Consider the following 24,489-nt stretch of genomic DNA (forward strand, 5'->3'; position numbering starts at 1 on the left):
TCACGCCCGGCCCTCACAGCTTTAGTTCTGCCAGTATCTCGTCCCCTACCTTCCAAACTTTACAGAAGCTCTCCTGCGAACCATGGAGGACTAGCACTCCTGAAAGAAAGGATTGGCTTAGCTTTCTTTCAGGAGTGCTAGTCCTCTATGGTTCGCAGGAGAGCTTCTGTAAAGTTTGGAAGATAGAGGACGAGATACTGGCAGAAGTAAAGCTGTGAGGGCCGGGCGTGAGTCGTGCTCGGGTAGCTCAGTTGGTAGAGCACTTGCCCACGAAAGGCAAAGGTCCTGAGTTCGAGTCTCGGTCCGGCACACAGTTTTAATCTTCCAGGAAGTTTCATGTCAGCGCACAATCCGCTGCAGAGTGAAAATCTCATTCTGGAAGCATATTTAACATTACCAGGCATGAAAGAAAGTATCAGCATTAGTCATAATGTTTTAATTGTCACCTCGAAAAAGAAAGGTTAACGTAGACTGAAGCGACGAATAAAAATTTGTACCAATGTCAGGATTCAAACCCGGGTCTCCAGTTCAATAGGCAGATGCACTAACCACTACGCCACCCTGCTACAGCGACTTTTTCGCAACTCCACGGACTACCCCAGCACGCCTCCCTCCTCAGTCCAAATTCCAACGTATCTGGAACCATATAGTTTAATTTTATTAAAGCACCTATGCCTCAGTTTCAGGCAGTGTCCCTCGTTTCGTTCGATACTGCGGTGCTGTTCCAATACAGTTGGAGAGCCTCCGCAATGCTGTTCGAGTTTTGGGGGAGTAGCATGTGAGATGGGGCGTGAAAGGGATTTTGGATGGGGAGGGAGACCTCAATTGAGATGAAAACTTCCGCTTAAAAAATAATTTTCTTTGTAACGGGAAACAAACCGACGCTTTCCGCCGTCACTGAGCGCCGCATAAAAGACGTAATGGGCAGTATTTGTTTGGGCTGATTCCAACTACACTTTGAGAAAACTAAATTGGAAATATCTACTGAAATTCCACAGATAATGCGCATGACGCGTCTTCGCAGAGACGCCCCGTATAACTTGGGTTTGGTTGTCACACTGTTCACGGGAACTACACTGTTTCCTTGGTGCAGCGATGGTTTCGGCGCTGTCCTGCGGTCAAGGCGGACGGGAAACCTTACAGAACGTTATCGAAATGGCGTCCATAATCCGTCGCTTGCTCGTACAGACATTATCGAGTAGCAGAAAATGGCAGGTCCAAAACCCTGGGACGCTGTTTCCGGCAACAGTTCCCATTACAATCAAAACATGGCTGCAGTACATCTGCCCGACCTCCATTCCAAATTCCCGCAAAGACGCCCCCTCCGCCTATTGCTCTACCTAGCAACAATACTGGTCCCCTACGTGTTTGTGGACAAAGGAGTGCCTTGATAGCTTACCGGTTCTACATTCAGTTTTACATGGAAGAGCTCTGGAGAACACAGCCTTGTTATACGCTGGGTGTGTATATCTTTTCTTCGTCTGTGGACTGGAATGCCTCAGTCGAGAAGAGGAAAGAAATAATTGAAATTTCAAGTTCGAAAAAATGTCCGCTCGAGGAATTGAGACTTTCTCAAACTCTATGGCATGCAGCATGCAGTCCAGTTGTTACGGCTACACAAAAATGTGATAAACTGGGGTAACAAATACCATCTTGGTTCAGTCGTAGGCTTTTAAAAAGTCGATTCTGCCAAGTTCAGTTTGTTTTTGGGAGGTTCTCCCATTCACCTAATGAATGCTGGGTTACATTTTACTCAAAAAGTACAAAATATATCATTCAAAACATATTCTGTTCATCTTCGATTAAATCAGTCAGCATTAAATAATCGAAAGCATAAAAATGAACCAGTGATCAATTAACATGGTAGATGTGAATTTCGTAAGCGAAGAAAGTGTTAACGGTGGCATTAAAACTGAATAAGCTTGTTTCCCGTTTCTGCACTTTGAGGAGTGTAAATGCGTTATTTTTAACTAATTATTTTTATTGCTACCCAACAGTATCAACCTAACAATATTGGGGCGTGAATAAAAATATTTTTGTTAGTAATTAGTTGGATACCATGGATTTAATCATAAGAAGGATGTTATGTTACATTGTTGAATGAAAAATGAGGCATTAATTTTCATATTAATAATATCAGAAGATGTACTTTGGGTATATTAATGAAAAATCTGCATACCATTTAAGCATCAAAGTAGTCTACCTTAAAAACATCGATTGGATAACTATGAACTGTATAAAAACAGTAAGTTTTATATACTTCTTATCAAAATTAGTTCTTGGAGGACGATACGTTATCAAAATCAAAGAATCAGTTATATAAAAAATGCCACTCTTAGACTCTTGCCCCCGGTGAATAAACTTCTGTGGACACCCTCGTTTATCGCAGAACGAAATCTGACAGTACCGTTGCCTGTTCCGAATTCAGCAAGAACTTTAGAGAAGCATCCCAAGTAATTATAGAAGTGATGCGCATGTCGTTCCAGATCTTAATATGGCTCAAGGAACTGATCTGTCCAAGAAATGTTTGCGATGGCTTCACACCTGTTGTTTACCTTACACACAAAATTTTCAGTCCGTTAAGTCCCCTCTCCAGAGGGTGATGTTGTTGTTGTGGTCTTCAGTCCAGAGACTAGTTTGATGCAGCTCTCCATGCTACTCTATCCTGTGCAAGCTTCTTCATCTCCCAGTACCTACTGCAACCTTCATCCTTCTGAATCTCTTTAGTGTATTCATCTCTTGGTATCCTTCTACGATTTTTATCCTCCACGCTGCCCTCCAATACTATATTGGTGATCCCTTGATGCCTCAGGATATGCCCTACCAACCGATCCCTTCTTCTAGTTAAGTTGTGCCACAAATTTCTCTTCTCTCCAATTCTATTCAATACCTCCTCATTAGTTATGTGATCTACCCATCTAATCTTCAGCATTCTTCTGTAGCATCACATTTCGAAAGCTTCTATTCTCTTCACTTCCATACACTCCATACAAATACTTTCAGAAACGATTTCCTGACACTTAAATCTATACTCGATGTTAACAAATTTCTCTTCTTCAGAAACGCTTTCCTTGCCATTGCCAGTCTACATATTATATCTTCTCTACCTCGACCATCATCAGTTATTTTGCTCCCCAAATAGCAAAACTCCTTTACTACTTTAAGCGTCTCATTTCCCAATCTATTTCCCGCAGCATCTCCCGATTTAATTCGACTACATTACATTATCCTCGTTTTGCTTTTGTTGATGTTCCTCTTATACCCTCCTTTCAAGACACTGTCCATTCCATTCAGCTGCTCTTCCAGGTCCTTTGCTGTCTCTGACAGAATTACAGTGTCATCGGCGAACCTCAAAGTTTTTATTTCTTCTCCATGATTTTTAATTCCCACTCCTAATTTTTCTTTTGTTTCCTTTACTGCTTGCTCAATATACAGATTGAATAACATCGGGGAGACGTTACAACCCTGTCTCACTCCCTTCCCAACCACTGTTTCCCTTTCATGCCCCTCGACTCTTATAACTGCGATCTGGTTTCTGTACAAATTGTAAATAGCCTATCGCTCCCTGTATTTTACCCATGCCATATTCAGAGTTTGAAAGAGAGTATTCCAGTCAACATTGTCAAAAGATTTCTCTAAGTCTACAGGTGCTAGAAACGTAGGTTTGCCTTTCCTTAATCTATTTTCTAAGATAAGTCGTAGGGTCAGTATTGGCTCACGTGTTCCAACATTTCTACGGAATACAAACTGATTATCCCCGAGGTCGGCTTCTACCAGTTTTTCCATTCGTCTGTAAAGAATTCGTGTTAGTATTTTGCAGCCGTGGCTTATTAAACTGATAGTTCGGTAATTTTCACATTTGTTAACACCAGCTTTATTTGGGATTGGAATTATTATATTCTCATTGAAGTCTGAGGGTATTTCGCCTGTCTCATACATCTTGCTCACTAGATGGTAGAGTTTTGTTAGGCCTGGCTCTCCCAAGGCTGTCAGTAGTTCTAATGGAATGTTGTCTACTCCTGGGGCCTTGTTTCGTCTTAGGTCTTTCAGTGCTCTGTCAAACTCTTCACGCAGTATCATGTCTCGTATTTCATCTTCATCTACATCCTCTTCCATTTCCATAATATTGTCCTCAAGAACATCGCCACAGAGTGATACACACAACGAAATATGCTCTGCAGTCAAAGAAGTCTTACTCTGCTGAGTTAATTGAAAGTACCTCAGTCTTTCTTTCATTTCTCTGTACCTTTCAAGAGCAAGTATTAATATTGGTTAACAATGAAGAGAAAAGCGTGTAGCCAACTCTTAAAACGTGTCCGTTTGCAGCAGCTATGACATGACATGCGAGGCCGCTGATCATGTCCTTCCCACGTCGGTCTCCACCTTCCCAACGTGCCATTCGTTACACCGGTAATTTCCTCGGGAACGTCTGGCAATGCCGGACAATTAGAGTAGCTCGTGCAAGGCGTGGTTTCTGCAGCTGACACTGATCCTTCTCGCGACTTTTAGTCGACATGACCAGCTGAGGAAAAGCTGGTTGAGAAAGTGAGCGTTGCACTCGAGAGACGCTGGATTGCAGAATGACGTTAAGTTAGATTTTCCCCAAATGCCGCTAGGAGGTCTTTGTGTATTCGAAAGTGATGAGTACGTGTCCTTGTCAGCGAGCGAGCGATGATGGCGTGTTCTGTGACTTCAGGATGGGCGTTTATACAGTTTAGAGAAGAAAATTCGAGCTTACCGAGTGCCGAACCATATTTATAGTTGGGTTCATGAACTGCTTGCGTATAAAACTCAGCACGTCGACCTGAACGGAATAAATCAGAGAGATGTGAAGGCAGTTTGGTGAACATTGCAGAACAGCATGACACGACCGTTACTGTTAACAATATACACTACTGGCCATTAGAATTGCTACACCACGAAGATGACGCGCTACAGACGCGAAATTTAACCGACGGGAAGAAGATGCTGTGATATGCAAATGATTAGCTTTTCAGAGCATTCACACAGGGTTGGCGCCGGTGGCGACACCTACAACGTGCTACATGAGGAAAGTTTGCAAACCGATTTCTCATACACAAACAGCAGTTGACCGGCGTTGGCTGGGGAAACGTTGTTGTGATGCCTCGTGTAAGGAGGAGAAATGCGTACCATCACGCTTCCGACTTTGATAAAAGTCGGATTGTAGCCTATCGCGATTGCGGTTTGTCGTATCGCGACATTGCTGCTCGCGTTGGTCGAGATCCAATGACTGTTAGCAGAATATGGAATCGGTGGGTTCAGGAGGGTAATACGGAACGCCGTGCTGGATCCCAACGGCCTCGTATCACTAGCAGTGGAGATGACAGGCATCTTATCCGCGTGGCTGTAACGGATCGTGCAGCCACGTCTCGATCCCTGAGTCAACAGATGGAGACGTTTGCGAGACAACAACCACAGCATGCACTATCAGCTCGAGGACCATGGCTGCGGTTACCCTTGACGCTGCAACACAGACAGGAGCGCCTGCGATGGTGTACTCAACGACGAACCTGGGTGCACGAATGGCAAAACGTCATTTTTTCGGATGAATCCAGGTTCTGTTTACAGCATCATGATGGTCGCATCCGTGTTTCCCGACATCGCAGTGAACGCACATTGGAAGCGTGTATTCGTCATCGCCATACTGGCATATTACCAGGCGTGATGGTATGGGGTGCCATTGGTTACACGTCTCGGTCACCTCTTGTTCGCATTGACGGCACTTTGAGCAGTGGACGTTACTTTTCAGATGTGTTACGACCCGTGGCTCTATCCTTCATTCGATCCCTGCGAAACCCTACATTTCAGCAGAATAATGCACGACCGCATGTTGCAGGGCCTGTACGGGTCTTTCTGGATACAGAAAATGTTCGACTGCTACCCTGGCCAGCACATTCTCCAGATCTCTCACCAATTGAAAATGTCTGGTTAATGGTGGCCGAGCAACTGGCTCGTCACGATACGCCAGTCACTACTCTTGATGAACTGTGGTATCGTGTTGGAGCTGCATGGGCAGCTGTACCTTTACTCGCCATCCAAGCTCTGTTTGACTCAATGTCCTGGCGTATCAAGGCAGTTATTACGGCCAGAGGTGGTTGTCCTGGGTACTGATTTCTCAGGATCTACGCACCCAAATTGCGTGAAAATGTAATCACATGTCAGTTCTAGTATAATATATTTGTCCAATGAATACCCGTTTATCATCTGCATTTCTTCTTGGTGTAGCAATTTTAATGGCCAGTAGTGTAATTAAACTGCAGCTACTCACAGAGACCGAGTGTGGGCTATCATTATCGTATAGCAGCGAAACTTGGCAGATATGCTAATGCATTAATGCGGAACCAGTTTAGGATGGAAAAAATTAATTCCCATTTTGGTCACTAGGTGAAATCTGTCACTGTCCACTGTTTGTGTGGCTGTATGACTTCCACGCTGTCACTTGACAAGCCGCACTTGAGTGAACAGCACGGCTAGCGAGAAGAGGGGCCGCGCACTGATGCTGGAACTGTTTTATTGGAGCTGCAGCAATTACAGTGCTGCATTGAGAGAGTATCGCCGACTGTAAAGTCTGAGGAGAAGGTCGACTGCATCAAAAAAGATGATAATGAAGATGGTAATGAAATTTGAAAAGGCGGATGAGCCTGGTGCGGCACCTAGAAGGGGAAGGCGTCCTATCAGGTGAAATTTATTGACGAGGTTGCTGTTGTTAAAACTGATCGTGCGTCACCCGCGTAGTGCTAGTGTTCCCGCAGTGTCAAAAAATTGTCCATCCTAAGGTCAAAAGTATGGAACGTTTTGAGGGCTATTTTACACTGGTATCAGTACAATATCCAGACGGGGCAGCAACGTTCTCAAATTGCTCTTCGGTTTCTGGCATGGATCGAAGTTGGTGACATGCGGCCGGGCAATATTCTGTGAAGTGACAAGACACATTTTACCCTATAGGGTGCAGTGAATATATAGAACCGCCGAATCTGAAGGAGTGTTAAACCGCGTGTTGTACACAAAGAGGCATTGCACTCGCAGTACGTGACTGTGTGGTATGGACTTACAAGCACCTTTATTCTCGGTCCGTTCTTCTACGAAGAGAATACACCCATAGCACCTGCTGGTGTACCATGACGTCTGCGCGTTATCGAGACTTCCTTGTACAGCATGTAAGGCCTGCTTTGGAAGAACGCAACTGTTTGGGAACCACTGTTTCCATGCAAAATGAGGCAACATCTCATGTCTCTCGGCCAGTGAAAGATCTGCTTAATGCAGGCTTCCACGAACGTGTTATCTCCAGAGGTTTTCCAGATGCATGGCCTGCAAGAGCACTTGGCCTGAATCCATGTCAGTTTTGGCGCTGAGGTTGAACATGTTTCCCAGGGACACGTTCTGTACGCTGACCTACATTTACATCTACACCTACGTATTACTCTGCATTTCACAATTAAGTGCCTGGCAGAGGCCTCATCGGACCAACTTCAAGCTACTTCTCTACCGTTCCACAGCGCGCGGGAAAAACAAACACTTCAATCTTCCCGTGCGCGGTCTCGTTGCTCTTATTTTATTATGATGATAGTTTCTCCCTATGTAGGTGGGCGTCAACAAAGTATTTTAACACTCCCAGGAGAAAGTTGGCGATTGAAATTTCATAAGCAGATCCTGCCGCAGTCCCAGACCGGTGAGCAATATTTAAGAATCGATCGAACATCTTTTAGATTAGATTAGTATTTGTTCCAAAGATCATGAATACGACACTTCGTAATGATGTGGAACGTGTCAGGTTAATAAAAGGTGTCTATACAAGATATTACATTACACAAAATATTACATGACACTTAACATTTTAAAATTTTTGTTTTGTTGGGGTTGGGGAAATTACCCACTTACTATATCCAGAAATTCATCTAATGAGTAGAAGGAATTGCCATTAAGAAATTCTTTTAATTTGCTTTTAAATGCTATACGGCTATCTGTCAGATTTTTGATGCTATTAGGTAAGTGACCAAAGACTTTTGTGGCAGCATTATTTACCCCCTTCTGAGCCAAAGCTAGATTTAACCTTGAGTAGTGAAGATCATCCTTTTTCCTAGTGTTGTAGCCATGTACACTATTATTACTTTTGAATTCGTTCGGATTGTTAATAACAAATTTCATTAGTGAATATATATATATTGTGAGGCTACAGTGAAGATCTTTAGCTCTTTAAATAAGTGTCTGCAGGATGATCTTGTATGAGCTCCAGCAATTATTGTGATTACACGCATTTGTGCAATGAACACTCTTTTACTCAATGATGAGTTACCCCAGAATATGATGCCATACGAAAGCAGAGAATGAAAATAGGCGTGGTAAGCTAATTTACTGAGATGTACATCGCCAAAATTTGCAATGACCCTAATAGCACAAGTAGCTCAACTCAAACGTTTCAGCAGATCCTCAGTGTGTATTTTCCAGTTCAACCCCTCATCATTGCATACACCTAGAAATTTTGAATATTCTACCTTAGCTACCGATTTCTGGTCGAAGTCTACATTTATTAATGGTGTCATTCCATTTACTGTTTGGAACTGTATATACTGTGTTTAGTCAGTTTAATGAGAGCCCATTTGCAGAGAACCACTTAATGATTTTCTGAAAAACATCGTTTACAATTTCACCAGTTAATTCTTGTCTGTTGGGTGTGTTAGCTATACTTGAATCATCGTCAAAAAGTACCAGCTTTGTTCTTCGTGAATATAGAATGGCAAGTAATTAATATATATTACGAACAGCAGAGGACCCAAGACCGAACCTTGCGGCAACCCATTCTTGATTGTTCCCCAGTTTGAGAAATCACCAGTTTTTTTGCATATTATGTAAACTGCTTATTTCAGCTTTCTGCACTCTTCCAGTTAGGTATGAGTTAAACCATTTGAGCACTGTCCCATTCATACCACAGTACTTGAGCTTATATAGAAGTATTCCAGGATTTACACAATCAAAAGCCTTTGAGAGATCACAAAAAATCCCAACGGGTGACTTCCGGTTACTCAGAGCATTTAATATTTCCTTAGTGAAAGTATATATAGCACTTTCCGTTGAAAAACCCATCTGGAAACCAAACTGACTTCTTTCGTGGACGAATCACACTTTTTCAAGATTTTTTTCAACGCATCTCAGCCTGGTATCTGCTTCTCCTACAATTTGTTTTATATGTTCATTCCGCTTTAAGTAGCTCCGGATGGTTACTCCTTGATATTTTACGGTTTCTAGTGATATTTCACCAATAACGTAATCGAACATAATGGATCTTTTCACCTGTTTTGCTCAGTACGATACATTTATTTAAGTTCAGGGCCTACTGCCGATCTCTGCACCAAACGTCGATCCTCTGCAGGCCTCCCTGCAATTCGCTATTGCCTTCTGTAGTTGCTAAAGTCATACAGACAACTGCATCGTCTGAAACGGCTTCAAGTAGCTTCCGATGCTGTCCATGAGATCTTTAATATACTGAGTAGCTATAATTAAAGAGCTGCAGCTCACAGAGGACCAGAGTGGGCTGTAATTATCGTATGGCAGCAAAACTTGGTAGATGTGCTAATGCGTTGGTGCGTTTGCAAATTTGGCCCTAATTTTTTTCAGCGTAAATCGGTTGCGCACCAACGCATTAGCCTATCTACCAAGTTTTATTGCCGTACGGTAATTACAGCCCATGCTGGACCTCTGTGAGTAGCGCCACTTTAATTATAACTACTCAGTGTGTAAAGCAGCTCGAAGTGAAATTGCGTGCTTATGGAATATCGTCACAGTAATGTGACCGAATTTGTGATTTCCTGTGTGAGAGGTCACAGTTCGTAGTAACTGACGGAAAGTCATCGCGTAAAACAGAAGTGATTTCTGGCGTTCCCCAAGGTAGTGTTATAGGCCCTTTGCTATTCCTTATCTATATAAACGATTTGGGAGACAATCTCAGCAGCCGTCTTAGGTTGTTTGCAGATGACGCTGTCGTTTATCGACTAATAAAGTCATCAGAAGATCAAAAGAAAAGATATGTGAATGGTGCGAAAATTAGCAGTTGACCCTAAATAACGAAAAAAGTGAGGGCATCACATAAGTGCTAAAAGGAATTCGTTAAACTTCCGTTACACGATAAATCAGTCTAATGTAAAAGCCGTAAATTCAACAAAATACCTAGGTATTACAATTACGAACCACTCAAATTGGAAGGAACACATAGAAAATGTTGTGGGGGAGGCTAACCAAAGACTGCGTTTTATTTTCAAGACACTTAGAAAATATAACAGATCTACTAAGGAGACTGCCTACACTACACTTGTCCGTCCTCTTTTAGAATACTGCTGCGAGGTGTGGGATCCTTACCAGATAGGACTGACGGAGTACATCGAAAAAGTTCAAAGAAGGGCTGCACGTTTCGTATTATCGCGAAATATCGGAGAGAGTGTTACAGTAATGATAAAGGATTTGGGCTGGATATCATTAAAAGAAAGGTGTTTTTCGTTGCGACGGAATCTTCTCACGAAATTAGAATCACCAACTTTCTCCTCCGAATGCGAAAAATTTTTGTTGACACCGGCCTACACAGAGAGGAACGATCACAAAGATAAAATAACTGAAATCAGGGCTCGTACGGAAAGATACAGGTGTTCGTTCTTTCTGCGCGCTATACGAGATTGGAATAATAGAGAATTGTGAAGGTGGTTCGATGAACCCTCTGCCAGGCACTTAAATGTGATTTGCAGACTATCCAGAGAAGAAATTATGTCCTCGACAGTATCGGAAGCTACTTGAGGCCATTTCGGACGATGCAGTTGTCTGTACAACAGAAGGCAATAGCCAGTTGCAGGGAAACCTGCAAGCCGGCCGATGTGGCCGAGCGGTTCTAGGCGCTTCAGACCGGAACCGCGCTGCTGCTACGGTCGCAGGTTCGAATCCTGCCTCGGGCATGGATGTGTGTGCTGTCCTTAGGTTAGTTAGGTTTAAGTAGTTCTGAGTCTAGGGGACTGATGACCTCAGATGTTAAGTCCCATAGTGCTCAGAGCCATTTGAACCATTTTTGGAGACGTGCAAAGGATCGACCTTTGGTGCAGTAGGCCCTGAACGTAAATAAATTTATCGTACTGAGCAAAACAGATGAAAAGATCCACTATGTTCGATTATATTATTGGCGACACTTCGCCAGAGATCGGAAAACACCAAGGAGTAACGATTCGGAGGTAGTGCAAGTGGAAAACATATAAAACAAATTGTAACTGAAGCAGATACCAGGCTGAGATGCGTTGAAAGAACCTTAAGAAAATGTGATTCGTTCACGAAAGAAGTGGCTTACAAAAGATTTGTTCGATCGATTTTTAAGTATTGCTAATCAGTCTGGGACTCTTACCAAGTTGGAGTAATAGAAGAGGTAGACGAGGTTCGACCAAGAGTGAAGCGTTTCTTCGCGGGACCGTTCAGTGATTAAATTTTAGTCGGTGCGAGAGCGTTACGGATATGCTCCACAAAGTGCAGTAGCAAACGCTGCAAGAGAAGTGTTGTGCATCACGGAGACATTTTCCGTGTAAATTCCGAGAACGTTCGTTCTAAGAAAAGTTGCGCAACATGTTACTCCCTCCCACATACTTGTCGCAAAATGGCTACAACTGGAAGAAATTAGAACTAATTCAGTGATTTACCGATCATCATTCGTCCCACGCGCCCTTCGCAAAATGGAACAAGGAAAGGGGCGACGGGGTGAGATATTGGTATAAGTAGTACCTTCCGCCAGTAGTTCGTGGAGCACTGACCCCAGAAGGTAGAGGAAAGTGCATGCGGAGCTTGTTGGACAGCAGCCATGCCCTTGACACGTGCTCTGTGGCCGATCTCGCAGCTGTCCCCTCTGGGAGTGACGTGAGGCAGAAGTCGGATGGGTAATGTCAACTGCAAGCAGCAGACAGATGAAAAGGGCACCTCGCACATGTGATGCTTTGTATGTCTTTCGGCCGAGCCAAGTGACACATCTCTACTGCTGATTCTTTGCCTTGTGGAGGCTACGTAGCTCCTTAATTGACGAGTCATTTGATAACAAGGATATATCTGAAGACGGATTGCTTCAAATTTGAAACTGGTAATATGAGACAAAAACTGCGATATGTACTGCTAAACAAAACCAATTGACGCGTTTCTCTCGTGGGCGGGCTGTCTCGCCGACTGGTCAGTTCTACTGATGGCATGTCATCCACTCTTGTTTCTTCGCCTACGCTTGCGCGCTAGGAGTCTTTTCCTTCAACTGCAATTCTATTCCGGCCAACTTGATTCATTTTAATCAACCCTGGGTTAGCTACTTCGAGAAAGCCATAACCGATTTCCGTGCATATCCTTGTTCAACTTCTCCAATGGCTTCGGTGCCGACGGAATGTAAACTGTAACCATCCTTCCTTTCGATTAGATTTCTAGTTTCTAGTATAGGCTAACTTATGAAAAGTCGCCGCCGACATCAGAGACTGATAGCCTACTGAAGAGCGTTTTCGAAGTTACCGACACATCACTGACTTTATACGTTTGTGAAATGTGTGCTAGCTACTATATCTGTGTAAAACTGTAAGTTGTTGCAGATGAGCATGAAAAACAGTCCTGTTTTGCTCGAATACAGCTTGATGCAGTGACGTCGATTAGGTATCTAGGCGTAACGATGCAAAGCGATATGAAATGGAAAAAGCATGCGTGGACAGTAGTAGCGAAGGCTAATGATCGACTTCGGTTTATTGGGAGAATTTTAGAAAAGTGTAGCTCATCTACAAAGCAGCCCGCGAATAGAACCCACTCTTCACTACTATTCGATTGTTTAGGACACCCAACAGATTGGATTAAAGAAAGACATCGATGCAATTCAAAGGCGTGCTGCTATATTTGTTATCCGTAGGTTTGATCAACGCGCGAGTATTACGGAAACCCTCCGTGAACTCAAATGGGAATCCCTAGGAGGAAGACGACGCTCCTCTCACAAACACTACTGAAATAGTTTAGAGAACCGGCATTTGCCACAGACTGCAGAACGATTCTGGTGCCACTTATGCACATATTGAGTAAGGACTGCGTAGACAAGGTATGAGAAATCAGAACTCGTACCGAAGCATATGGACTGTCCACCCCTCCAATTGCGACTGGAACAAGAGAGGGAATGACAAGCAATGGTACAAGGTACCCTTCGACATGCACCGCATGTTGACTTGAAAGATTGTATGCAGACATAGATATGTATGCATCGAACCTGCGTACTTCCTTGCTTGGAGGAACTACCTTTAACTGCTCTTCTCAGACAGGCAAAACTTTTATTCTTACTGTATAGATTACGGAGATGAATTTGTAAATGAGCAAATAATACAAATGGTTCAAATGACTCTGAGCACTATGGGACTTAACTGCTGAGGTCATCAGCCCCCTAGAACATAGAACTACTTAAACCTAACTAACCTTAGGACATCACACACATCCATGCCCGAGGCAGGATTCGAACCTGCGACCGTAGCGGTCGCGCGGTTCCAGACTGTAGCGCCTAGAACCGCTCGGCCACTCCGGCGGGCAGCAAAAAATACAAAAAGACTACAAACAGTATATACAGATCAGCCAGAACATTATGAACACCGACCTATATCGATATAAACCCGTCCAGGCGATAGCAGCGTCACCTGGCGAGGAATGACTGTTACTCAGACACACGCTTGGTGCATGAAGTATCAATGAACGTGCTGTCCGTGTGTAGAGTGGGTAAGGCGCGCGATCTGTCCGAATCTGTCCGAGGACAGATATGGACGGCCGGCAGGCTCAGCAATAGCATTTCGGAAACTGCATGACTTGTCGGGTGTTCGAGGAGTGCTGTGGTGAGTGTGTTCAAGGCGTGGCGAATCCAAGGTGAAAACACGTCCAGACTGCGCGGAGTCGGACGGCCACCCATCATTACAGGTGTCGAACGTCGCAGACTGAGCAGTCTGATAAAACAGGGAAGGCGGTCAACTGTAGCGGAACTAACATCATACTTTAAAGCTGGGCAAAGTACAAATGTGAACACACAGTGCACCGAACACTCCTGACGATGGGCCTCCACAGCCGACGACCCATCCATGTGCCAATGTTAACATTACGGCATCGCCAACTACGACTGAAATGGGCACGTGACCATCAGCACTGGACGTTGGCGCAGTGGCAAAGCGTTGCATGGTCTGGTGAACCCCGAACCTTCTTCATCATGTTGATGAGAGAGCGCGAATCCGTTGTTTTCCATGGGGAACAACTCCTTGACATCTGTACTGTAGAACAGAGACAAGTTGCCGGCGGCTCCATTATGCTCTGGGGAACATTTAGGTGGGCATCCATGGGTGCAGTGGAGCTCGTACAAGGAACCAAGACGGCTAAGGAGTATCGTACACTGGTTGCAGACCACGGAAACCCCTTCACGACGATCATGTTTCCCGACGGCAGCGGCAATTTCCAACAAGATAATGCGCCAAGTGACAAGGCCAGGAGTGTGATGGAGTGGTTCAAGGAACACAATGGCGAGTTCCAGTTGATGTGCTGTGCTGGCTCTCAACTTGCCAGATCTGAATCCGATCGAACACATCTGGGATGTTATTCAACATGGCGTCAGAGCTCATCACCCACCTTCACGGAATTTACTTTTGGAAGACGACCAAGGTCCTGATGTTCAGGAAGCCGGGGAAAGACCACAGCCTCCCACAAAATTACCGACCCATCAGCCTTCTGAGCTCGCTCAGTAATACTGTTGAGAAGGTGATTCTCAAACGCATCATCTAGGCACTGCATAACAAATGACATCCTGAGACCGGAGCAATTCGGCTTCAGGAATCACCACTCCACAACACAACAACTCTTACGGGTCGTTGAACATATAACACATGGCTTCAACATAAACAAAGCTACAGGGGCGGTATTCCTGGACATCGAAAAGGCTTTCGACCGTCTATGGCACAACGGCCTCATTCGCAAACAGCGACGCGGGATTCCCCGACGGGCTGGTGCGTCTAATTCACTCATACCTCACAGACAGGAGTTTCAACACTGACGTGCAGGGAAAGCAATCAACACGACACGGTATACACGCGGGAGTACCCCAGGGAAGCATCCTAGGGCCCCTACTGTTTAACCTCTACATAAACGATCTCCCAACCACACACAACACAACGATGGCAATCTACGCGGATGACACAGCCATCCTCGCGCAAATTTGGAAACCATCAAACATTACGTCACGCTTACAGACTGCACTCAGAGTGGCTGAGCCTTGGTTGAAGAAATGGCGTGTTAGAGTAAACGTTGACAACTGCGAAGCCGTTCTGTTCACTAGAAGACCGAAGCAACTGCGCAAACACCGATACTGCAGACCAATAACTCTACATGCACGCCCAATACGTTTCCGTGAGAAAGTCAAATACCTCGGTGTCTGGCTGGACCGGAAATTACTCTGGGGGGACCACATACAACACATGACCAACCGAGCTAGCGCGAGGCTCAAACAGCTCTATCCTATGCTCAACAGGCGTAGCACACTGAACAGAAGGGTGTCGAGGTCCATGTACATGACACTTGTGCGATCCCTGATGACGTACGCAGCTCCTGTCTGGGGATACGCTGCGCCTACACGCCTGCGCCGTCTGCAGCTCATACAAAACAAAGTACTCAAAATCATAAGCAATGCTCCACGATACACACGCATCGCGGACCTTCACCGGGAATACCGACTTGAGACTCTCGCGGAGGTAATCCACAAACTCACCACAAGACTATACAGAAACTCCAGACATTCGCAGAACCCGTTTATTCTGAATCTGGCGAACTACAATCACAACCATAGATGGAAACATAAAAGACCAAAAGACATACTTGTAAGGACCTAACACCTATGGCCAAGCACACGCAAACACAACGCTAAAGGTGAGCCCCGGTTAATCAGACGCCATTACTGGATATCCAGCTGGAATACACTGCCGAATAACTAGCACCACGCAGGGAAGCCGTACCGTACACTGCATGCAGACAAGCTCTACACATCCCCCACACAGTGAGATGATCTACGGCCGATCTCCCACTACTATATAACGATCTTGATTGTTCCAGGAATGTAGCGGCTGCAGCAACTGGAATACATCGCCATCGCTTGCCACGGTAATGATGCATGATACCCATACTAACAAATCCAACCTTGCATGAACTATCGCAGCTAGTAAGCCACTACTGCTCTTACTACCCATCCCACTGTCGCAGAGGTTTTTTTCCCACGGCACGAGCCTTGGCACTTTTTTCCCTCTGCTCTTCAAATCGCTACCCTCACTCGCGTTTCGTCCACTATCTATCACCTGATGGACCGTGTTAATGCGTAGTCTTACCCAGACGCACGGATAACATCACAGCCCAGCATCCTGTGATCCACTTACTAGATAACTAACATGTTGACGGAGGTGACAGTAGAACTTTTGGTTTGGTCACCACGTTGGTGCGGGCGTGGAGGGGCCCCATCTCTATGTTAGGTAATTAGGTGACCTGTGAGTGTCGATGTGGTGCCAACTCTCTCAAGCGATCTACCGAAACCTCACTGCTTCCGTGCCACGACGGGTCGCTGCTGTTATCTGTGCAAAAAGTGGACATACGGGCTGTAAGGTAGGTGGTCACGATGTTCTGTGTGATCAGTGTGTTTTCCTTTTATTTTTTGAATTAGAAATACATTGCAGACTTTCTGGCCAGGACTAGGGTGTAGATCACGTTACTGACCATGGTGATGATGGTCTTGATGGCCTCTGCGGTGGCGGTCTCGCTGCTGGCGGCGCCCACGAGCGCGCTGCCCAGGTACTTGAGGGTGAACGTGGCCGCCTCTGCCGGGTCGCCCTCCAGCTCCTTGCAGTTGGCCAGCGCCCACTCCTCGCACAGCTCTGCAACAACACAAAAGCGCGCTCGTTAACCAACATTTTGCTATCGCAACGTTTTTGCTAAAGGCCTAGGCGTCGAGACAAGTCGCCTTCAGCACAAGCAAGCGAGTCATTTAGAAGCAAAGAGCAACCGATACCGCCAAATTGTTAGGCAGCAAACAGATCGATACAACTTCTGTAGCGACGCGTACCAGCGTATGAAAATACGTAGAGTGAAGCAAGCGCTGGTCATAATGGTGCAGTCGCCTAGGTCTCTGAACAGATAACTACGCGAATATACTAAAAACAGTTCACAGTTAAGAAACCAAGAGTAAGGGAAAGTCTCTAAAGGAACCCCCTTGAGTGCGAGGTTGCAAAGGGCCAACGACGTTTACGGCAATCGACGCCCTACATGTTGTCCACCGCACAATCACAATATTGGCTGCTAATGGCAATAGGGGCGGGACTGGAAGTATCCAGTGGTGAGCACAGCATGAGCCTATGGAGCATAGTTGAACTGCTTAGTCGACAAGTAACTCACTACAGTGTTACAGTGCTAGTGGCTCAAAATGGTTCAAATGGATCTGAGCACTACGGGACTTAACATCTGTGGTCATCAGTCCCCTAGAACTTAGAACTACTTAAACCTAACTAACCTAAGGACATCACACACATCCATGCCCGAGGCAGGATTCGAACCTGCGACCGAAGCGGTCACGCGGTTCCAGACTGTAGCGCCTAGAACCGCTCGGCCACACCGGCCGGCGCAGTGCTAGTGGTGTTGATACAGAGCAGAGCAATAGCAACGATAAACAAAGCAAACATTGCATTATATCTACAACAACAGTTGTCGATGTTGACATTTCATCAAAAAGGCATCCGAGGAATTTTGCAGAGCGAGAAAGAAGTGGCAGATGAACTATTACCGTTTCTGCTAGCTGATTCTGCGGAATGTATGGTGTACACGCTCGGCTATGTGGACAATGTACATGAGGATTACAATGATGACGATACGCGCTCAACAAGTGAAAGTGATATTGAAACAGTTGTCAAGCCATCATCCTTGTTGGACAGGGAGCCGCAGATGCCGTCTCCAATGAAGCGTAGTAAAAGACAATCATTGTCCAAGGAGCAGATATTAAACATAATTACCTACATTGAAGATCAACCGCAGCATATTAAAAAAAACATTATGAACAGATTTCGAATAAATCCGCAGCAGTATGACCGTGTAGTGCATAAGAAAACCGACGGCATTCAAGACAGGACAAAAACTGGTATTTGCCGCGTTTCATACATGCTCGATACCACTTACAGAATGTGCACGATAGTGATCTAGTAAATTATGCACACCAAACTGAGCGCTACATATATTACAGTGATTTTAAATGAAAGCAGTGGATGGTTGCATAACTTCAAACAGTGCTACAGAATTGGAAGACGTAAGATAATTAAATTTCAAACAATTTTTCAACTTGACGGTGCGCAGAAAACTGCGAAATCGGCCCGAAAATGTATAGAATAGATAAACTTATCCCATCGTTCAGTAGAGAATTTGTTTTCGACTCCAACCAATCGGGATTAGAAGAGGAAAAGGATATGAAAAGAACCCTGGAAATTAGAAGTACCAAAATAGTTGTATGAAGATCAGCTAACGTCAATGCCTTATCCCATTCGTATACAATTATGCCCATTGTTAATCTGGATGGTAAATTGGCTGGAAATTTATTTATTGTGGTTCGAGAAGTTGGAAGTGTTCAGCCCCTTACGATTCTTTCTCTAGCGCGTGATCTTGCAAGGGCAGCAGAGTATATTTACATCACAGCAAGCAAGAGTGGGAAAATGGGCTGAAGAGAACTACATCTATGGTATGAGTACTGATTTTGGCCAATAGCTGGTAAAAATAATTTGCTTTTGCTTTACTCCTGATCTGCGTATAAAAATCATATTCTTCTAGAGCAAACTATCTCTCCGGAAAAGTGTGACATTGCAATTCATACCACCTAGAACCAGTGGACAAATTCAGCCTCTGGATGTTTGTTTTTTTCCGTGCTTATAAAACGTATTATCGCACTATCTGCAGATACGCCTTACAGGGTAGCCAGTTTCACGATAAGCTCCACGACAGACTGTTTTGCATTCGGTTGCAAGACATCACATTCCATCAGTTCTCATCATCCTGTTAGGCTGATATGATTCTACTTGAATTCTTTAAGAGTGGATATCTAGCTGAGCGTCGTGCACGGTTCATAACTCCCGAGGAGATCGCCTTCGATCTTGACGGTGCGAACCTTTGTGATCACTGTGGCGCGCCATTTTTCATTCGGTGTTCATGGTGCAAGTTAATAGTTTGTTTTGAACATTTCTTGAATGTCGATGAGGTTCATTTTGTGAAGTGTAATACATACATCGCATAGAAGGCTGACCTCAGCACCTCCAAGCACTCATTTTCTGTCGCCATCCTGATGCACATTGTGTCATTAGCCGCTAATATTTTTCCTGTCATAATTGTTAACACAACACTTTCACATGAGCCTTACTAAAAACTGAGCTTGCGACCCCTACACTGAAGGGGTTCCTGTGAGTATTAATAAAAAGACGCCATAATGCCCTAGAAATCAATAACAAATACAGTTTCGCAGTAATAAGTGGGGATCGCGTTGTACCCCAATCAACCCCATAAGTTTATGAAAAGGTATAAATAGCAATTCTAAATCGTAATGGTGTCGATCTTAAGGGTCGGTCGATCTGTGGCCCCTGTCGGTAGCAGACAAATACTTGAGGAGCGTCCTACCTCAAAGTCAGACACAATGTAATTGAAATGTTCAACTTTAAATGATTCCGTCTATAATATGTGTGCGAGTAACGTCAAGCGAAGAATTTCGTATTCCTTTTCAGCTGTGTAATGATGATAACCCTATTATGTTGTGATGTAGCTGATACTGAACTGCTGTCGACACAATGTATCGGTTCCTGGACTTGTAAAAAGAATGGCACCTTCCTCCTGCAACACGTTACTGCGGATGAATATTCTAACTCTGTTTAGTTGTTCCCGGCAGTAGTTGCAGATGGAAGTCTGCGCTGGGAAAACTTCCAGAGTAAACCCTAACAGCCTGCACTCAGTGGTTCACTAATAGTTGGGAGAGATGCCTGCTTACCTTATCTTCTTTGTCTTGTCAACATATATAAAATGAAGTCCTCTGCTCGGTCCTGTCTGTATGTTTGGTGTAACCTCGGCAACTACTGTCAGGTTTTTGATCCAGTATTGATTATTAGATTGATTCATAAGGAGAGTTCGTGTTCACAATTTATAAATATTTCCTGGAAATCAGCTGAGCTATCATGAATTAAAATCTGTCGCCGCTGTGAAAACGATGAAATTGCTTTCTGGTGGAACAGACGCCGCAACTCTAGAAAGCAGTAAAGGTTGAGTACTCTTTGGGTAAGTCTCAAATGGCTCTGAGCACTATGGGACTTTGGGTAAGGTCTGGTGGTCTATTGGTAAAGCATGAACTTGGAAATTTACATGCTGTGGGATCGAATCCTGCTTTTCAGTCTGTCTTCTAACCCAGCATTCAACTCCAGATAATGTGGAGGTTCACTAGAAACGACATGTGGTTCGGATTCCACTTTAAACTGTAGGTCACTTTGCCAGTTCGGGTAAACAGAATAGGGACACGCTAGTCGCCGTAGTGGTGTCCAATGGATAGACCTGTGCAAGGCCATTGAGCCACACTAAATTACTATTACCATGATTTATACATATCTTCTTCATCTATACATATTACAAATTAAACTGTCCCGCCACGTTTTTCTATCTGTATGTGGAGGGTCAGCTCAGGAGCCATTCTAGCGTCTGGGAGGAAGTATAATGTGTAGCTGACTCCTCCTGGCACATACACACTCGCACTTCTAACGGCAAATCTCTCCACGGTGCACAATCACTCTCTTGTGGCTTGTGGCACAGGAGTTGGATGAGCATCCCTGTCACTCTCTCGCGCCACTAAACAGACCCGTGAAGCGAATTTCTGTGTCCTGTCGCAGGGATGAGCAAAGGTGCAAGTGTGCAGCGGTGGCTTTAGCAACCCACAGCGAGGAGGTGCTGTCTAGAATCTCAATGTCATGGCTACTCACCAGTTATTGTCCTCCAGCATCGAACTGGTGACGTGTTTGGTACACCGGGGCCCGTCTATCGGCTGTTACAATCGTCGATGTCACTGAAAAGTCGTTGCCCATCCCAGTTGACCCTAGCACTGGCGGCTCTCTCTTCATTATAGGTACATAGTGGCCTTCCTCATGGTGTCGCCCGAGATGCCCAGGGCATTCATCATGACCTTACAGGTGCTGCACGAAAACTAAAAGACCTTACTTCCATATGTCACACACCTATCTGTTTCTTCTCATAGATTATTAATTGATTTAATCACACTCGCACCCGTGGAGGTCTTAGAATAAAGCCAAAAGCCAACGAGAAGTCGTAGACTATCGATGTTATTTTCGTCACAGCCCGTCTTTGCCTTATACATATTTATATTTGACAACGAACTACAGTTTCAAATGTGAAAGCCTTTACTCTATGAAAACAAATAGATGGGTGTGTGACATATGGAAGTTTGGGTCGATCCAGGAAGTGTGCTCGGATGCCTAAGTGATAAGGCGACAGCTTGCGATAATCGGGAAATCCGGGCTCGAATTCCGATCCAGCACAAATTTTTACATGTCCCTTTAGGTAGTACATCTATACCCTCTGAGGTGGACAGGCGCATGAGCAACGGTGATATTGCATGGACGCCCTCTGTCAGAACGCAAGCTGGCGGAGATAAATTCAGGTTGTCGAAGTAGTAAAATTAACTGTCGCTGGACGTGTCATAATAAAGTTCTCAAAGTAATAAAATTAGCTGTAGATGGACGTGTCATTAGGCTTAACAATTTGTCTTCCTGAACATATCAGAGGAAGCACCGGATCCCAAGCAGTACCAGACAGACAGCCGCCCTCACTATTAATAAGATCTTCCACCAAACGTATTCTTACAAATTCCTTAATAACTGCCTTGTCGTGGCCAAGATTTTCATGACAGAATAATCCATAGTACGTCTTGTGGACATACAGCATTGGGCTATGACTGACTTACTGCGAAGCAAAAGGCGAGTGTGGCGCTCAAGTTCCATGTATTTTTCATGTACTATGTACGTGGTCGTTCCAATGTAGGGTTTGCCACATTGGCATGGCATTCTCTAGACCCAACCTTTCGCCTAACCAGATCATCCTCTGCCGAGCCGAGAAGAGCATGCGTTTTTGTAGGTGGCCGGAAGATTATTTTAACTTGATGTTTCTTAAGGATTTTGCCTAATTTAGATGAAATCTTTTACGTGTAACGACTAGTCCAGAAATATTAATTTGATTGTTTTGACATCCGAATTTTAAATCTGGAGGTCCACAGTTCGACAGACGGCATGCACGCAATATCACCATTAAGCATGTGCCTGGGCGGAATAGAAGGAGCAATATTCCACGCATGACGCTGAACTTGACAAAGGGCGGTCATCGTCTTAAAATGAATGAGCATGAACCACCGCGTCATTTTTCTGTATGAAGTCAGCGACGTGCGCCAGTAGTCTCCGGTGTAAACACACCTGAAGATGGGTGAGTAGTTTTGAGCCGAAACATCGTGGCAAAATGTCGGCGTCATCTAGGTGCTAGCTGGAACCTCGTGAAATACTCATTACGCTGTTCGCAGGTGTTTATTGCTATCGCCTTTGTGAACTGTAGAAACAGTAAGACACTGAAATAGTTTGTGTCTTCCTTGGAGAAATATAGCTGTAGGTGAACGATGGTGTTTCAGCAGTCACACCAAGTGGAAAAAGTAGTACTACACAGAATCTTTAACAGTAGGTCTCTTCATCATTGGTATAACTGAACTGGCGCTAAGGATAAATTTCTACTTTGCCTCTCCCGCTTCCTCCCACCCAACTTCTGAGCCCCTGCCGACAGCAGCCCAGTTTTTGTTTAGTCCTGGACGTTTCTTGGCCTTAAATTACATTTTCCGTGAGACATTATAAGTCTCTAATTTATCTACGATAACGTTGGAAGCTGAAGAAGTGAATTAAAATTTGTGCTGCAGCCGGGACATTTTTTGTTTTTAAATCTCATGTTTGTTCGCTTTCGTTCGTTGTATCTGATCGGGGCGGACGTCGTAAGACACCCTTTTTTTAAAGTTCGTTGTTGATCGATTAACTCAGTTTTTTTTATTACAGAGGGCAGCTAACCCTCTGACCGAACACGCTGAGCTACCGTGCCGGCATATAGCTGCACGAACTACTCAAGCCAAATACCCTCCCCAACACAAACTCGAATTCACATCTCCCCTTGTATTGTCACTATTACCAGGGCTCTCCGACATTGGAATAGCACCACAGCATTGGATATAATGAGGAAGTGCTGTACTACATGTGATCGTATAGATCTTAAATTAAATTTTCCGTGATTAATTTAAGATCTATACCATCACATGTAGTACAATTCTTCCCCATTACGTCCAATACTGGGGTGTTATTCCAATGTCGGAGAGCCCTGGTAATAGTGATAATATAAGGGGAGGTGTGAATTGGAGTTTGTGTTGGGGAGGGTTGTTGACTTGGGTAGTTCGTGCAGCTATGTTGACCATAATGTTGTGGTGGTGTAATGGTCAGCATATCTGCCTACCCGGCACGGTAGCTCAGCGTGTTCGGTCAGAAGGGTTAACTACCCTCTGTAACAAAAAAACTGAGTGAAAAAAAAGCAAGAAGACCCGGGTTCGAGTCCCGGCCGCAGCACAAATTTTAATTCACTTCTTCAGCTTCCAACGTTATCGAGATAAGAATGACATGAAATGTAAGCACAGAATGGCTTGCCGTAAAGGGTGACGAAGCGGGGCGTCTTCGCTGGTTATCGGTGTTCAGTTCGAAATGAGACTCATCACTGAAAATTCTTCTCCAGTCAATGAGATTCCAGGCCAAAGACGTTTGGAGACGTCCTGGACAGTGGTGGGATTCCAACCTGACTGTCGCTTGCCATAAGGCCCGACAACCGTGAGTGATGGTCTGGGATGCTACTTCTTATCATAGCAGGATCCCCTTTGGTCGTGGAGAATGTCAAATCAAACACCTTTCAGCTGTTTAAATTTCCAGTGTACTAAGTTTGAATGTTAGTCTAACAGTTGGGAGGTGACTTTTGAAGTGATCGCTGTCTCAAGTAGAAATCTGCAGATACCAGTCACTGAATGTTGGCCCCTATTTTGACTGGACCAAAGGTGGGAACCTCCCTATACCTCGGTCAGGAGGCCTGAAGATGGCGTAATATACCGCCGAAACTGGTAGCCAAATAAAATAACAATGTGGAAATTTAGACGTCTGAAACGTGTTTGATTTGACACTTTGTACTGAACAGCCGAGGTCCCGCAACCATCTGGGAAAAGATGGACATAGAGAGACCTTTTGGTTGTCATCTGCGACACCCTTACAGCATAGTGATACGTGTACGATATTCTACGCCCTGTTTGATGCCTTTATGGCAAGCCATCCTGGGCTTACATTTCAGCAAGATGATGAC

The 24,489-nt window shown here is 44.6% G+C and overlaps 1 protein-coding gene across 1 annotated transcript in view; it reads right to left on the bottom strand.

The window, feature by feature from the left end:
- The window catches only part of LOC124594902 (low density lipoprotein receptor adapter protein 1-like), a 197,179-nt gene that overhangs the window by 36,723 nt on the left and 135,967 nt on the right, over positions 1-24,489 (bottom strand). The window contains exon 2 of the mRNA XM_047133377.1: positions 16,768-16,925. Coding sequence (XP_046989333.1) covers positions 16,768-16,925 — 158 coding nt within the window. The remainder of the gene's footprint in view (positions 1-16,767; positions 16,926-24,489) is intronic.

The sequence above is a fragment of the Schistocerca americana genome, chromosome 2 (assembly GCF_021461395.2).
Source record: "Schistocerca americana isolate TAMUIC-IGC-003095 chromosome 2, iqSchAmer2.1, whole genome shotgun sequence".
NCBI lineage: Eukaryota > Metazoa > Arthropoda > Insecta > Orthoptera > Acrididae > Schistocerca > Schistocerca americana.